A 17134-nucleotide genomic window follows, 5' to 3' on the forward strand; every position below is an offset into this window, starting at 1 on the left:
GAACAACCCCGGTTTTCCATTTTTTTATTGACATTTAAGCATTTGAAGTACAGTGAGCAACCTGAATTGGAAACTTATACAAAGAGGCAAACTGTCTGAGGTTAAGAAAAAACTAAACATTAAAAGCTGAAAAATGACAATTTCAGAGAAAAAAAAAATGGCCTTTTTAAGTCAGTGGTTAATAACTTACCCCATATTATTCTGCAGGTGGCAATATATTATGATGACAACAATTATGATGACAAAAAAGGCAATTACCAGAGGATTTCAAACTAGTATAACTCCTAAAAGTGCAGGTCTTGACCAGGGTTTAAGCAAGTACAAAAACACCTAAAGAATGTCTGTGAAAATAAGCCACAACAGAACAATATACTGAATTTCTGGTGTGATAAGTGGCTCTAGGGGTCATTTAACACTTCATCTGTGAAGATTTCAAGCTGCAGATGTGACAGGTCAAGTAGCTATAAGAAATTGATAAAAAAAATGCCCTGCAACATATCAATGTAGTACTGTAGACCAAAAATAGATCCAGTGAAAGCAGATGGATCAATATTTGAATCTTTGGTTCATCATGCAGGTTTGTTTTCGTTTTTTATTTTTTTGCAGAGCAGGCAAAAAGAAGAGAATGTTGTCACCCACTTGGTTATGGTTTGGGGTTCTTTTGCTAAATCCAGAATCAGCAAATTGCATAGAGTAACTGTCAACCTGAAATAAAATGGCTGCCACAGCATCATGCCATCAATTGATTACAAGACTTGGGAACACTATCCAAATATTTGCATTCCTTTATACATCAATGCCTCGGGTGTTTTAGCCTGTTTTATCTGCAAAAGTTGGATACTTGGAGAAGTCAGAATTCCATGATTTCTTCATTAAAATTTTCAGGTTTTTATTTGTTCTCTGATTAATTTCAGAGTCATGCATAAGTATCAATAAAACCTGGAAAAAATGTAGTTCTAAAACATTTGACAAGTAGTGTTATATATATATTTACTACTCTGGACCGCTTAAAACAGCAATCACATCACAGAACTGTACTCTATCTCCTAAATGTTTGATCTCTTCATCAATACCAGAACAGCCCCAGCTTTTTATAGGTCATACTCTAGATGCCTTTTTAAAACATAATCCAGGATCCTGAAGCGTCTTTTAATTTCTCCTAGGTGAAGGTGTCAATATGCAGGGATGCTACTTTGGTGGCTAGGGATTCTTTTCTCAGTGATTGAGCCAGGCAGAGCGACAGTTTAGAAGGATCTGAACATCTTTGGGGGCCAGCTTGTACACACCCAACTCATTCAGCGCTGACTCTGGAGTGGGTTCCTGTGGCCGAAGTGACGCCTCACCCTCCTCCAACCCCTTTTCAGCCTGATTCAGCACATCACACAAAAGCAGAGCTGGCCCCACCTTCAGATTCAGGATGATACAGGATTCCTTCACACTGCAATTCACAGAGAGAGGAAGCACAAGATCGGGTTAGTTAACAAACTCCAACAAAAGTCATCATAGATTATTAATTAAATCTTTAACATTTCTCTGCACTGATGGTAAAAGACAATTTACACACCCTGGTCTTATAAATCAACCCTGATACTGTTTTCTAGTGATTAATGTAATAATACTGATATTAATCTGAAATTCTTGCTACACAGGCACATCTATTAGATTGTTTACTGAATGCAATCATGAACAACCAAGGGTACAGAGTCCAAATTGGCGAACCATGTGTAAATCTGTTAAACCCTGTATATAATTGAACATTATTAATGTTTGTTTTTAAATACTGACCATATTAAGTTTGATGTTTCTTGGGACAGGGGCATGTTTACCAATGTTTCATACCACCTCTTTTAACCTTTGGGAACTGATTAGACCAATTGCAGTAGTTATGAAAGTGAATTTATTTTAATTCTTGTGTGACAGGATTTCAGCTGTTCAACACCTCAGTTACTCAGTTATAGTGTTTTATTTTTGTTTCAAAATCCATCAAAGGTATTTCTCTGTAGTGTGACAGGTCTGATCTAGTGTAGCACCCGGACACTTTTACTAAGGAGCCAGGCTGTTGTAATCACCTCAGAATGTGAATTGTCCCTGTCAACATCATTACAAGTGCCGGAACTCTATGCTTATACACAGGACAACAGGACACTTTTCCACTTTGCTTCAGTCTATCTTAAATAAGCCTATTCCCAGAGAAGGCTGCAGCCTTTCTGGATCCTGTTTATATATTGTTAGTGCTTTGCATTTTTTGAGTTTTAACCAGCATTTGTTGCTGCAATGACAAACGTTGTTATCAGTGGCTTTGGAAACTCTTACTTAGGACATACAGTGATTTCCACTATATAGGCACGTGGGTTTTTAATGCAGAACTTGAAGATCACAGCAAGTAAATATTCGTTTTTGACTTTGCATGTAGGGATTTCTCTAGATTCTCTGAATTTTTACTGATGTTACGAACGGTTGATGAAGATAGAGGTTCTTTTATGTTTAAAAAAATATCTTGAAAAAAATATCTTGAATTGTCTCAGTATTTGCTCAAACCCCTCTCCATATTTACTTCTGAGGCTCCCCAATCCTATAATGTCACAGACATGCCAGTTGACACAAATGTTTTATTTTTTGTACTATTAAACAAGTTTACCACTCTTTTGTTGCCCCATCACAACTTGAAATATCTGAAATACATGTTTACGTGTATGGGGTTTGTAAATAAACGTTACTAATTGCTGCCTTTTAGGGGCTCATAACTGTAATCAGATCTTACGCTATTTTTTGAGCCACATGATGAGTCTCATAAAATGTTTTAGCTTTTCTATTTTTGCCTCAAACCAGCTAATGTAAAGCCCGTAATTTAAAGCACAAACACTCACTGCTTGAAGAAGTTCTCTGGTCTCTTGCAGTAGTGTCCAAAAAGGGGGAAGAGGTTTCTGGTCATGTCAAACTGGAGCTGGGCAGCACCACCTTCATTGAAATGGTTGTAGAGGATCACCTGCCAGCACAAAATTGCAAAACAGCAGAAACAGCCTTGAAAAGAAAGCATATTCAGAAGTGCAATACCACAGAACTATTTTAAATATACACAACCATGTAGTTATTGGCTGGTTGAAGAACTTTAAGCTAAAACTATATATAAAAGAGTGGGAAGATATTGAAATACTTCTATGCTATGGACGTTTTATCAGCAACACCTACTAGAGGTGTATTTTACAAGTGTACAACTACTACTTATAGACACGTGTTGCAACTTATTAGCCCCTTGCTTTAGCCCATCCATGAATGAAAAGTACCACATTTTGACCACTGCTGACCAGTTACTATTGAAATGGTGGACCATTAGCAAATTATCAGCTACTGTATTTCTATTATTTTCTACACATTTTATGGCAACTGCTGTTAGTCTGTTACTAATATATATAACAATGAAAACATGGGGTGAGACACTGACATCCTGGTAGAGGAAGAGGTCAAGTCTTTCAGCCAAACCCTGCCAGAACATCTGAAATAGAGGCAGACACAGCAGCTGCTGCAGCTGGAGCAGCTGATCCCTCAGGCACAGCAGCATGGGACACGCAGCGCTGGACAGTGACATTGTGGCCTGGTCACACTGCGACGGTAAAGAGATCCACCTGCAACACAGCCGATACTCAGATTTGAACTTCCACTATAGATTGTTTGTTCAGGAACTTTACCATTTAGTGATTTAACTATTGTATACCTCTATTAAATAAGTGATATAGTCATTAAAGGCATTTTGTATGATTCTGGAAAACGAATGTTGATGTTTGAACTCGGCAGCAGGTGAAACGTGCCCTTCCCTGCAATGCTCCTTCAGAAGCTTTTGTGTAGTGTCTTTCAGCTTTGAAGTTGTTCTGATTTTGTGCTACACTTTACTTAGTTAGCAGGCATTGTAAAGTTGTCCAGCCTCCTGTTCTAAATCTTTCTGAACCAAGTATTTGACTCAAATTTAAATACTGTGAAAATGAAAATGCACAATTAAGAAAACAAAACAAAAATGATTAAAAAGCCAGCTTTTCTGCTCCTCGTGTCTCACTGCTGGGCGACTCACATTTGGTTTAGAGTCTCATTCTCAACAGTTGGCTAAAACCAGTCATTCTGAACAGAGCGGTTTAGACAGTGTAAGAAAAGGGCTGTGATGTTTGGTCCTTGTGGTATTTTGAACAAAGCATGTCACATACGTTTCATTAAGACCCCAGGAAACTGTGATAACGTGTAAAAGGGTTATAATTTGTCCTCTGTAAATGTAATTGCAACATTAATTACATAGTTATTTCCATTCTCTATCAACAGGTTTTTCTACTAGTTTGACATTATGACAAAATAGGCCTTAGATCTTTACATTTCTGCCATACAACACAAGGAATATATGTACAATTATATCTCAAGTTTAAATCATAAAAACATAGCTCATTATAAATCATAATAACATGGCTACATGTGAACATGTTGCATAGACTGCATGTTTCGGTGAGCTTAGAGTGAGAAATAATATAAAAACAGACCAGGTTTTTGTTACAACTGCATTAAATTTAATTTCATATTAACACTAAGAGCTAAAGAACTCTAACTGAAATGTTGGTGGTACAGTACCTGTCCCTGCAATAAGGCTGGGCCTTTTCCTTAACATCTTTCATTACTGCGTCTAGCAGACGGCCTATCATGTCCCCTCTCAGCCTTTCTAGAAGTGCCAGAAGTTCTTCAAACAGAGAGCCCTCTAGTGATGCCAGCCGTCCACTCTCTGTGGCCCCCAGAGGCCCTAGCACCTCTTCTCCCTCCGATACTGCTGCCTGCTGCAGCTGCAGGAAGAACTGAGAAGAAAAAAAAATCATAGGAGAACAGGTTTGCAATGAAGGATATCCATTAAAAAATGAAATGTAAGTGTAAATTCGGGATAAATATATAGGCAGTCAGACTTTTTTCCCCTTTTCAGAAATCAGGAATATTCTGGTTGCATTTAAGTGTCATATTATAACTTACCACATTATCTCCCCAGTCACTGAGAACTGTGGATATGTAGTTGGCTGCATTCAGAACGGCACAGTAGCGAGCACCAAGCGGCTGCCGGGACTCCTCCTTCATCACCTGAGTGAGACGGATGCGGAAATCATCCACCAGCTCTCTCTGCAGAGCCAGAAAACTGAGCTGAGCTTTGGGACACGGGAGAGAACGGTAACGATCTAAGAGAATAACAGAGAAATGCAGAATAGGACATGCATAAGAAACAACGGATGATACAGTGGACAATGACGTTTTCAAAAGTGTAAAGTTTGTAGAAACTCAATGTAGTAACTGCACAAACTTGCCATGAAAACTGATCATGTAGTAAACTGATAATGACATCTTCATCAAGATAATGTAAAACCAGGCCTTATATTATGTGGGATATTTTACATTACAGTAATAAGCCATATGTTTTAAAACATTGATGAATTTGAATACTAGACAGGTGGGTCAGAGCATTTGCAAAACACCATTGTCTTGTAAAATGTTCCTGGTATGCTGTGGTTATATAATATAATACACATGCAGTGTATTAACTTATAACATGAGCAAAAACAAATGATTTTAAAATATTATTAATTTTATAAAGTATTACATTATGAGTAGTTATAACATTTTTTCTTACATTTTGTGCAGTTATTATATCCACAATGTTCCATACCTGTAATGACCAGTAGTAGAGTCATAAAGGTCTCTGCACAGTCGGGTGCTTTCAGTTCATCCATATCAGTGATGTCTTTATACTGAGAGCTCCAAGCCCCTTCAGCAGACAGCATGGCATCCACCTTCTCTACTGCCACTAAAGACCAACATAAACACTTAACATCATTCAGGTGTTCGCACAAATTTTATGTCTGTAACTCGATTTACAATAAAACATGTTTTTATAGCTTTAAAATGCAAATCAGCGTGTACCCTATTTTCAATTCCAATGCTAGAATGACCCATCAAAGAAAATAAAACCAGATAATTTCCATTAATTATTTGCAATCTTTACATTCATACACTTAAATTGTGTTTCCAAACACATCAAGAGTGGAGAACTCCAGCATTACGACTTTCAGGTCACTCACTCTTTCTCTCCACTGTGAGCCATTTCTGGAAGACATTTTTCTCCAGCAGAATGTGCAAGACTCCAGGGTAAGGGCTGGGGTAAGCGTTTGTGGAGCGCAGCTCCTTCTCAAACTGTAACACCTCGTCAACCAGGTGGCAGAAGAGTGTGTCATCATAGAGCAGCCGAGGGGCATCATGGGCCAATTTCTCCTGAGCCAGAGCCAATAGCCCTCTACACAGCTCCACCTGACGGACAATGGAATAGACTATTTATATTTTTGACCGAATCAAAGACATAAGTTTGTTAAATACATACCGGATTTCACTTTTCCAACCTTTGCGTTCACATTGCCTCCTGCACGATCAAGAATAGACTGAATCTTCTCCTCCATGAAATTGGAGTTGTGCCCCATCCACACAAGGACTTGAGTCAGATACCACTCTGGCTGAAAGGGAACAAATTAATACAATGCATATTTATAATCCCATGGCTTTCTCTTCATAACTGCCTTCTCTACATATAATCTGATCATCTGATTTTCAAAATGTTTTCTACACTTTTGCAAGTAAAATAGTTCAGTGTTAGTATAGTAAACTAGTATAGTATATACTATACTACTATAGTAGTTAGTAAACACCGAAGCATATCTGACATTCAGTTTATACACTCTATATAATGGTCTGTTTTCCATTGATTTATCCTATTCAATGTGTACAGCACATGTTGAAGTTATAAGAAGCCAGAAAAGTTTTTAGTATGAAAGAAATAAGTATGAAAGAATAATAAAATGTGGCAGCCAAGAAAAATAATAATGTATCAGGCCGTTACAGGCAAAGTAGGTTTTTGGTAGATATGCCCAAATGACATACAAAGACCTCAGAAAACAAAAATCATATATAAAGACAATGTAGAGTCTTCCGCTATATAATATAGCTCCTTAACTGAAGACCATGCTTGCCAAGCAACTAACTATTTGGACCATTTCTAAAGATTCCAGTTCATGTTTGCACTATGTGAGTTTATTGAGTTGTAGAAAGCCAATCACATTATAAAACCTATGCAATTAATTCAGTAACTCAAGTTTTTTTTTTTTTTTTGAAAGGATTAAATTATAAGCCTCTAAACAAGCAAGACATTGTTATAGACTAAAAACAACAACTATTATGTCACATTTTTGAAAGTAGCTTAGCAGCATACATGTTCTGACCTTGTTTAGTGAGTTTGTCTGGCGGTTTCCAGTAAAATGGTACTTGAACCTTTTACTAAGGGGCAGCAGCATGATCTGAATGGGCAGCGAGAGTGGAGTAGAATGTAGCAATCCAGGGAGAATGACCACTTCCTTCTTCTCTGATATGAGGTCATCGCTAGGGCAGGTGTTAAGTGCAATATGTTCGGAGTCCTTTAATAACTATGTAAATGAATTTCCAATTTGTATTAAGAACAATATGAGTAACAATCAATTAGTTTTATTTCCATTACAGAACCTTTCATTATGAACTTCATGATCCTTTAACATGCCACATTATGTGTGTGTGTGTGTATGTGTCTGTGGGTGTAGCAGAGGATACGATGTTTGCAGGGAGAGAAGCTGAGAGACCAAAAGCTCTAATTGGCTGTTGAGCTCCTGAGCATTGGCCGGAGGAGAGAGAGACTGCACTGGGGGAGAGACTATAGGCCAGTGCAACTGTGCCAGCACATCCTCAAAATCACTAAGAGCAAAAAAGGAAAGGTTAACAATGAATTATTATAGACAAGACTTTACCAATTTTGTATTACCACTTTTTTAGGAGGCAATTTCAAGTCCATTTTACACAAATATATTTATTATGTCAACAAACAGTTATTGCATAAAACAATGCCTTGCATCTCACTGCCTTATCACAATTGTGATATTTCTGAAACATTGACAATACCTTGCAAGCTTGTCTTTTAAGATCTTGTGCCAGAAGTGTAATGTTTCTCTAAGGAATGTCTGTAGATGTGTGCAGCCTGATTCTTGAAGACCCATGTCCAGAGTGGCCATACTGCCCACTGCCCCAATTGCCTCCCATACACTGTTGGTCATAAGGAACTGCTGAATACTGTCACTGTTTAAACAGAGGAGAACATCACAAAGGATCACACACCCACAAAAATCAATAACAACAAAAGTGTTATTCAAATAAATACACTTATACTGACCTCTATAAACAATGATGTACCTCAAAGTGTTAAACAGATGGAATAGAGCTAGCTAAATAAGTATCGGATTCCAGGTCAAATATGATTTGCTTTTACCAGGCAGCATTAAGACAGCACCGAAAGCAATTCCAAATAGGTATTTAACATAAGATAGCACTCACTAACAATAACCGGCTTTTGTGTATAAGCCTTGCTCCTGCTGGATTTCTCACCTGAGTTCTTCAATACGAGCCAAGCACTGCAGGTATTTCATATGCCGTTCTACTATGTCCAGTTGCCCGAGGGTTTTTAAAAGATTGTCTGCCCAGATCTGAGCACTCTGCAGATGTTGCTGCAGCGTGTTGGACAACAGTCTTTCCTTTTGCAGCAGAGCATCTAGCCTGGTCCGAGACTCCTCCGCAGCGGAGAGAGCTGCAGATACACGCAAAGGCACTGAACTGGATACAGTCAACACCTGCTCAAACAGAGAAGTGCGGTCAGTGTTAATTTGGTCATCTAGCAACAAAAACTAATTGATAATGGAGAGACAAAAATTGCTTATACAATCACATTTGTCAGTGAAAACATTGGTACATTTGTACTTTTGTCCGTGATGTAAACGTTAAAGGGAATAAACGAACCACAGATGTATGTTTTTCTAGAATTCGATAAAATGTCCCAACTTTTCCAGAAATAGAATTTGTTGATACAGATCTTATTAGTATGGATGGCAAGTTTGTTTTTCTTTTGTTGTTGCCCCAAATTGTAAGACAACTATCTTTGCCTGCAGAGACTTTGGTGGTTGTTTCTTTTATAGTCAATCATGATTCCTTCACCTGTTACCAGTTTACCTGCTGGTAACTGTAGAAAGCTTTAAAACGGTAAGTTTAATTGTCCATATACTGTATTTTTATCTCTGTCCCCACTTTTTAGGAGTGTACTGCATTCATCAAATTTTCAGTTGGTTTACATCTTCAAAATACAATGAAGTTGCACAGTAAAAACACTGGAAATTATTTATTTGCCATTTTGTCAGTTAAATACAGTTTTGAGAGAAATAGCAAGGAAAACTGATTTTAAAAGTATTTTTTGTATTTACAAAACATCTCTACTTTTCGGTAAATTGGGTTTGTAGCTGTCCACGAATTTTGTTCATTATTTAGGTCCAAAATCAGTTGAATATATTTTTCACAAGCTGAACACCCCACTGGATTTAAAGCATTTAGCACATACTCTTTTTTCAGAATGGTTTCATGTTTACTCTGAGTATGTCTGTGGATAAAGACAAATCAAGGGACAGTTCTGATCTCTAAAACACACTAACACCTGAGGTCTGTGATTTCTGAAATTATTAAAATGGTAACGTTACATCTGACGAAATAGGCTAATTTTTAAGGGACTAGTTTTCCTGATTCTGTATGTACATGTACATCTGAGCCAGGCATCAGTCAGCATAGTTGTAATCTCTTCGTGACTTGTTAGTTTTATTCGAGAATAAAGCATTTCACGTCCAACCACTCTGAATGACTTTGTTAACATCTTGTCAACAGAATTAGGAAGAAATCTGCACTGCTTTAAGGTTTTACTAAAGCTGTGACTTAAACCTATATGGTACACTCACTCAAACTTGGATTGAGCATCTCCTCGGTGAGAGAAACAGATACGCATTTGCAGTGTCGGTGAAGGAGTGTTTTACCTGCTTCTCCAAAGATGTGTTCTCTTCTCTTAATTTCCCCATAAGATCATTGACTTTCTTCAGAGATTTCACATCAGCGCCAAACTCCCTCTGCACCAGCTCAGCCACGTGCTCCATATAATTCACATCCTCCGAGGTGCTGCTGGACTCGGGATCACTGTCACTTATCAATGCATCTATTTCTTTCATTCTTCTATTATTATTATTATTCTCTCTGGTCTCCACTGTGGACGCCGCCATGTCTTCATCCGCTCCTCGAACACGTCATCAGCTCTCACTGAGCCCACGCGCGCCCTCTGGTGGAAAAGCGCGGGAAAACACTACAGAGAGCGAACGTTGGACACCTTTGGTAAGTTTTGTGGATGTTTAAAGTGAAATAACCTAAAGACCTCTTCCGGGGATGTTTTTAAACCTTGATGACATGTGCTTGTCTTATGTTTTATGTTGCTTTATTTGGTTATTTGTATCATGCGTGAAATAAGCAGTCAACGGCTGAGCAACTCTGCTTTGACTCTACTGTGTTCCAAGATTCAAAGTCTCAAACAGGTGAATTCAGACAGCCAGAGTTTTTACATAAAAAAATCTAAGGAATCAATCCTGTCAACTTGTGGGTGGGACATTCAAGCTTCAGGAAAGCACATTATGGAGCAGTTTCACAGCAGATCCTCTGGTCAAGGTAGGGTTGAAAAAATATTTTCATATCAGAATCACAGTATTAAAGAGTGCAATGTTTAATACTAGCCACAATTTTAAACAAAACCTGTATCATCAAGGTTTTTTTTAAATCCAGTATTACAGTTTGTGAACTGCCTGTTCTTGTACCTTGAAAAAAATCCCCAAAGGCCCCAACTTAAATATTTCTTGCAACTTGCTAACAGAGGGAAATTGGGCGACAAACCAAATACTGAGATTAATTTATAAAGCTTCACATTTCAGTTGTTCCTGAAGCTGTGTTCAGAAAATGGTACATTTCAGGTGTGCTTGCACAACAATCTTTAGCATTAGCTTTAGAAATGAGGCCTACTTGGACCCTTAACAAAAAGCACATGAATGTGAAACATGTAAGTGTTTTGAACAGGCTGTTAAAGGTGGGAAAACATTCATTTCTGTAGAGCTCTGACTAAGGTGAACCCAACTGTAATGCCCCTTGTCTAGCTATGGAATTGTCAAAATAAACAAAACCTGACTTGCCTTGACTTTAAGCGTTCAGCTGGCTATTTGTGAGAAACAATAGTAATTCCGTTTTTACAGCACATCATAAATCATAAGGTTTTTGAGGTGATATACATGTGCCCTAATACAATTTATATAACCATACTCTTTCAGAAACTGCACATCAGTATCAGAATCACTTTTTGTTTTGGTGAGAGCACACATTTATGACATGTAACATACTAACAGACTGGGTCAGCTTTATTTTTGCTGGCTCGCGTTATCACCCTGCTGTCGTAGATGTCCTGAAGCACTGGCAGACTACATCCAATGATTCTACTTGCCTTCCTGATTATGCACTGGAGTTTGGCTTGTTCTTGTGAGCTGGAGTAACCAAATCAGATGGTTATGGATTCAACGATCGCTGTGTAGATCTGGCTATAGTTTGAATTTTTTCAGCTGTCTGAGGAAGAACATTCTTTGCTGAGCTCTCTTGGTGATGGACAGTGTGTTCCTCTCCCACTTGAAGTCCATGGATATAGTGGTGCCCGGGACCTTAAGTGACTCCACAGTGGAGACCACAAAGCCATTGATGTTGAGGGGTAAGGCTGAGGCATGGACTAATTAGCCTGAAGTGGAGTATTATTAACATTAAAATGATAACTGATTTTTCTACATACAACTGCAAACACACTGATTATTTATACTTTGGTCTACCTAAAATTTTGTTTAAATTTTTTTTCTGTACACCTTGGTGTGTTCTTCTTGCCTGGCTGCACTGTAGACTGGACCACTGAACATGCTTGAAGTTGCCTCATGTCCACATTGCAGGGCTGTGCTTGCTTTGGATGGTAGGGTGGACATAAGTCCTGGAGGATGTTTGGCTTACACTGAGCAAGCCAAAGTAAACCCAGGCCGGAGCAACAGCTGCAAAGACATCCATAAGCTGTCACACCACCCTGTTCCCTCTGTTTGATTTAACAGCATGACCAGCCCTAACATGGCACATCATACGTCTCCTAATTACGTAACATGCATTCAGACCAAGGGAGGGGTTTGTTTTTTAATACCTCAGTGGTACTCAGATACTAAGGATAAGTCTGTATTGTACATTTTATGCACAGTTTGTTGGATTAATTCCATAAGTAGGCTGGGTTTAATATCTTAATATTGCTGTCTGAACAAAACATTGTATATGCATTTTTGTTTGTTGTTCATTTTATTGGTGAGTAATTTGAAAATACAATCTGCTATTTACACTGAGACGGTATTCTTTGCTCAATTAATCAATAGACCATGAGAAATACTCTAAAATTAACAAGTCTTCATGCCTTAATATATATTAAAGATTTAGAAGGGTTTCATATTCTCTTTTGGATAGAAGGTTTTGTTTTGATAGTGGTTATATGTTAACTGTTATAGCAAAGTTTGATGATTCAAAACATTCAATATAATATATAAGATCTGCACTTTATTATCAAGCATACAGATTTATGAACAGCATCAACCAATACTCCCCAGATGTTAATGTTTATTCATGGATCATTAACTCCTGTGCAATGCACCCTACCCAGCAGTGTGTGGCTAGGGATCTGATAGGAATTATCTTATTAGATCATTTTCTTTTCCAAATTATTTATGCCTCTTACTCAGTGTAATTGCATGTTTGGATGGAAGAAGGGAACATGTTTAGAAATGTTCTATTTTTAAATTAAGTCTTAGAATCACCCATTAATTGTTTATTAATTGAAAACTATATTTAGAAGTTATTTATGAAAAAACACTCCTTAATTGACTTAAATATGGCTTAGATGTAACTGTAGATGTAAATTTGATTTCACCTCTAGATGTGAAAATAAAGGGCAAGAAAAAAAAATAAAAGTACCTCTCAACAAAAGACATGATTGATTACATGATTGATGTTTTAATAATAAAATATGTTGGATTTATATTGGAATCCCACACTCCGAAAGGCTACTTTAAAGCAGCAAACTTATTTTATATATTTATATATGGTTGAAGCAGTGGTTCCCGAGGGGGAATTACAGTAGTTTTCGTTTTTTATTTGATTTTTTTTTTTTTTTTTGCCCCATTTGCCCACTTCATAGAATGGAGAAATTTTCAATCCACCAAGCAATCTAATTAGCTAGCTTCTCTGCTTTGTCCTGCACACAGTCAAAATACTGACTGTGAAGAGTTTAGTGTGTTCTCCCTGTGTCTGCATGGGTTCTGGGGTTTGCATGGGCTCTGGTTTCCTCTCAAAATCTGGCAACATGTCAATAGGTTGATTGGCAGTGTTTGTAAGTGTATATTGAATTGGCACCCTGTTCAGTTACATTATTATAAAAGATGAATGAATAAATGAAAAATCCTAAGATATTGTCTAATTAAATCTCGGCTCTTGACCACTTGAGCCACACAATCCATTTGTGTACGCATACTAGGGAGTCAGTGGCAATCCAGAGTACACTGGATCTCCAGTCCAGGTTGTTTGACTAGTGTGATTGTTCCATACCATGCCCAGGCACAGTAGAAGAGGTGGGCCCAGGTATGGTCCAGTTGGGCTTGGCATGTTACGTGTTTAGTGTGTGTGTTCGCCTCCTGTGTTTAAGCAGGGAACTTGGATGTAATAGCAATGATGCAACATTCGCTGTAAACTTAGGACAACAAAAGAACACTCTGGTCTGCTGTTGAAGTGTTTGCTGGAAATTTGGGCATAGAATAGGAACAACTGTTGATTGTAAAGCATCCTTGTGTGTTGAGAAATGTGCTACAAGTGTAACAATAAATAAATTAAAAGATTATTTGCAGCTAGTAAAATTGGTGACTATTAAAATGATAAAGATAATCAACTTCTACGTGTCGTATGTTTAATGAAAAATCTTTGTGCTTCATAATGGATAAATCTGTAAGACATGTAACAGGACAAGAGTCATTACCTATAAAACTACTACAAATTAACCAAAAAATTCAGTCATAGGCTTGTCTTCGATGTGCACTGCTGCACTGTGATTGGTGGCTTGAATCCTGTACACAGATTGTCTGCTTCAGTCATAAACTGTGACTGGAGAGAGTACTGTATTTTAATTTGCTCCTTAAGCACTGTCTTTGTTCATTTCCACTTGATGCTAACATGCACTAATTGATAAAATGCTTTCATATGCTACCTCTCATTTAAATATAGATAAACAAGAGCAAAGGGAAACCTTAAGCCTAGTTTGCCAGACTGCCATTAGCCATATAGCCATTGTCCCAAAGGTGTTTCTGGCATTTAAAAAACAGGAAAGCCCAAAATACATATCCTTGTCATTGGAAGCTTTGGAGCCTCATATCAATGTCTTTGTTTACATGTGGTTTTTATTATGTGATATACAGGATTAATAAATGCAGAAATAAAAATGGGAGCACAAAGTTTTGTTCATAATATATAACACTGGCATCTACCACCAAAGAACAAAGAAGACCAAGAACATTTTGTTGATTTTAAGAATTACAGTTACTTATATATTGAATGTAACAGGTTAGAGTAAAACAGGTTTAATGTGGCTGTGCGCAAATATGCGTAGATTTATAAACACACTAACTCCACAAAATGTCTCCCCGCCACAAAGTCACACGCAAAATAAGACAAATTCAGCAGTGCTTCTCTTTCTGTGAGATATAATACATATGCAGAGTTCCGAGCCATCCTGTTGAGCTTGTGAACTAACCAACGCTGAACCGAGGTTCTGGCTAATGTGCATGGTGTCGCACCAAACACATCCCCAGAAACACACACTAATGGAGTGTGTTCCTGTCTTAACTTACTGTCCTTTGGTTCCAGCTGGGAACAATTTTTTTCTGGTTCGCGAATCAATTTGCATCGGTGGAAACGTGCAGAACTGTTCTATATTTAGCTCACAAACAGGAATGTGAAATATGGCTGAACTAACAACAGAAGGTGTAGTAGCGCCACCTTAAGTTCTCTCTGTGAAATACGGCTGAATTAACAGTTCCTACTTGTGCTTGCCCATTTCAACATTAGGATTCAGTCAGTCATTAATGATATACTCTTTTTCTAGAGAACTGTATGGATATAAACAAGTCAATTCATGTCCTAACTCATTGAAAACTAGTGTAGATATTTTTTTTTCTTTTGGTCAGGCCAAAAAAATTAACTTGCTTTGAAATGGGGGATGAGTATGATGTGTTCTGTGTGTTTTCTTTACAGATTCATCCCAATGCCTTTGAGGCACTTACTACACCCCCTCACTCACATGTTTGCACCATAAAACTGTCAGGGCTGTGAATAATGAGTAGAGGCACTGCAGAGAGATGACGTTGACCTGACACTCTTCCTCCCACTGTACGTTTACCAGGGAGACTGAGGGATGGTGGCACAGAAAAGAGTGAAAAGGAGAAGAAAAGCTTTTTACTGAGGGCTATTCAGGGGGTGGAAGATAATGGACATCACTATTTCAGTTAGTGTAGTTCTACCTTAACTTAGTTGAATACAAGTACTGAAAGTCAACAAAGCAAACTACACAAGTAATAATCCATATATTATTTATTGGGGAAAAAACATATGCTAAATTAATTAACAGATAGTTTTACAGGCTATGGAAGCTAACATTAGCTTTTAATAATAACAATATTAGCAATGTAGTAACTAATGGGCATTTATTAGCATTTTTTAAAAATGTACTCTCTAAGGCTAATCTTCTGCAACAGTTTTGTTTTTAGAGGTGATATTTTGGTTAATATTCTAAAATTGTTGAAAAACACCAAAGTTATTTAACCAAGATTAGGTTAGTTAGCCATCTAATCACATTCTCATTTCTGAGATGCAACAAAACACTTATTAAAAAAAAGAATCAAACACCAATTGAATATTCTTCACTTCCACCATAAATATCTAGAGCCACCACAGTGTAACAGCTGCACTCTGTTAAAACAACGGAAACCATTATTTAAAGTGGAATGGAAAATTCTAAGTAAAAGCTGCTGAATATGAAATCAACTTCATTATATTTCAAGTTTATAAATGTTCAGCATTCTAAAAACCTGTGGTAAATTTAGTTTAGCAAGCTAGGGGGCTTTCAGAATGCATTGAGTCATGTATAGAGGGATTCTTGCCTTTTAAATATCTTGATACTTCACATACACAGTGATTAAAAGTCTCAAAAACATAATGAAAACATAAAATCAGAAATGTGCTGTGTTTATTTACATTTATTTGCAATTTATAAATGTGGTAATGGTGTACACTTTTGAATGCATCAATTCTTTCAGGTTGTCTTTTCTAAGCTCTGAAACTATAGGGTTTTAGAAGACCATGCAGTGGATCCATCAGTTGAGTGGCTGTGAAAACCACAGAAAAATCCCCTGTCATCAGATTATAAGGCCTCTCACACTTCAGAGCGTGGGTGGCCTCACATCCACTAGAGCATACCTGCATCTAGAATGGCCTCGCTTCCATCACCATTGTAGCCAAGACCTCATAATAACTGAAAGCATGTCAAGTGATCCCTACATTTGATAGACCTCTAAAAATTGTTATTCAAGTCAATCAGGCCATAACACTTACAACTGCACTTTTACGACAGGCTCTTTATATCTGCTAGTTATTAATTGTACATATGATTTTAAATGAACCATGGAAATATTTTATTGAGATTTTTCCCTAGATCAGCCTTTATTACTTTTTGATTAGATCTGACAAGTGCACACACACACACACAAAAACACACCCCTTAATGAATGTACTCTCACACACTCAAACAGCTGGGTGAAGAATGTGGGGAAAATATATTCTTAGGAGCTGAACTTGCCCTGCTGCTGCAATAGCTGCACCAACACTTGTGGTGAGTGGTGTGTAGCTGTGAAAACCTTGGCATGAATGTCTGTAGATGACCAGCATGTTCAGCACTGCTCAAAGCACTCCTAAGAGTATATTTTCCCCACATTCTTCACCCAGCTGTTTGAGTGTGTGAGAATACATTCATTAAGGTGTGTGTCTGTGTGTGTGTTTCCTCTTGCTAATGGAGGCCATGTCATGGCTTATTAACTAGGCATGC

At 37.6% G+C, this 17134-nt stretch overlaps 1 protein-coding gene and 1 long non-coding RNA gene across 3 annotated transcripts; one reads left to right on the plus strand and one right to left on the minus strand.

Moving 5' to 3' along the window:
• Positions 1–13: 13 nt before the first annotated feature.
• Positions 14–10178, minus strand: rint1 (RAD50 interactor 1). Of its 2 annotated transcripts, XM_066668534.1 has the most exons (13): positions 9927–10178; positions 8464–8705; positions 7984–8157; positions 7639–7779; positions 7278–7434; positions 6405–6515; positions 6090–6315; positions 5678–5815; positions 4993–5192; positions 4606–4823; positions 3443–3623; positions 2868–2986; positions 14–1438 (listed from the first exon to the last, which is right to left on the minus strand). In XM_066668534.1, the coding sequence occupies exons 1-13, from the start codon at positions 10164–10166 to the stop codon at positions 1216–1218; spliced, it is 2370 nt and encodes a 789-aa protein (XP_066524631.1). In that variant the 5' UTR covers positions 10167–10178; the 3' UTR covers positions 14–1215. The 2 variants fall into 2 exon arrangements, with proteins under 2 accessions (XP_066524631.1, XP_066524632.1); XM_066668535.1 differs by lacking the exon at positions 6090–6315 and having other exon boundaries at positions 6386–6515.
• Positions 10179–10226: 48 nt separating this feature from the next.
• Positions 10227–15877, plus strand: LOC136693733 (uncharacterized). The gene is made up of 3 exons (XR_010802098.1): positions 10227–10275; positions 10455–10602; positions 15289–15877. It is a non-coding gene; the product is annotated as an uncharacterized lncRNA (long non-coding RNA).
• The last annotated feature ends 1257 nt before the right edge of the window (positions 15878–17134 follow it).

The sequence above is a fragment of the Hoplias malabaricus genome, chromosome 4 (genome assembly GCF_029633855.1).
Source record: "Hoplias malabaricus isolate fHopMal1 chromosome 4, fHopMal1.hap1, whole genome shotgun sequence".
In the NCBI taxonomy this organism is placed as follows: Eukaryota; Metazoa; Chordata; class Actinopteri; order Characiformes; family Erythrinidae; genus Hoplias; species Hoplias malabaricus.

Coding starts and splice junctions, on each gene's coding strand:
- rint1 (XM_066668534.1), bottom strand. CDS start 10,166: ATGGCGGCGTCCACAGTGGAGACCAGAGAGAATAATAATAATAATAGA. Junction 6,316..6,404: donor GAGGCAATGTGAACGCAAAG/GTTGGAAAAGTG, acceptor ATTGTCCGTCAG/GTGGAGCTGTGTAGAGGGCT. Junction 1,439..2,867: donor CCAGAGAACTTCTTCAAGCA/GTGAGTGTTTGT, acceptor TGTGAATTGCAG/TGTGAAGGAATCCTGTATCA.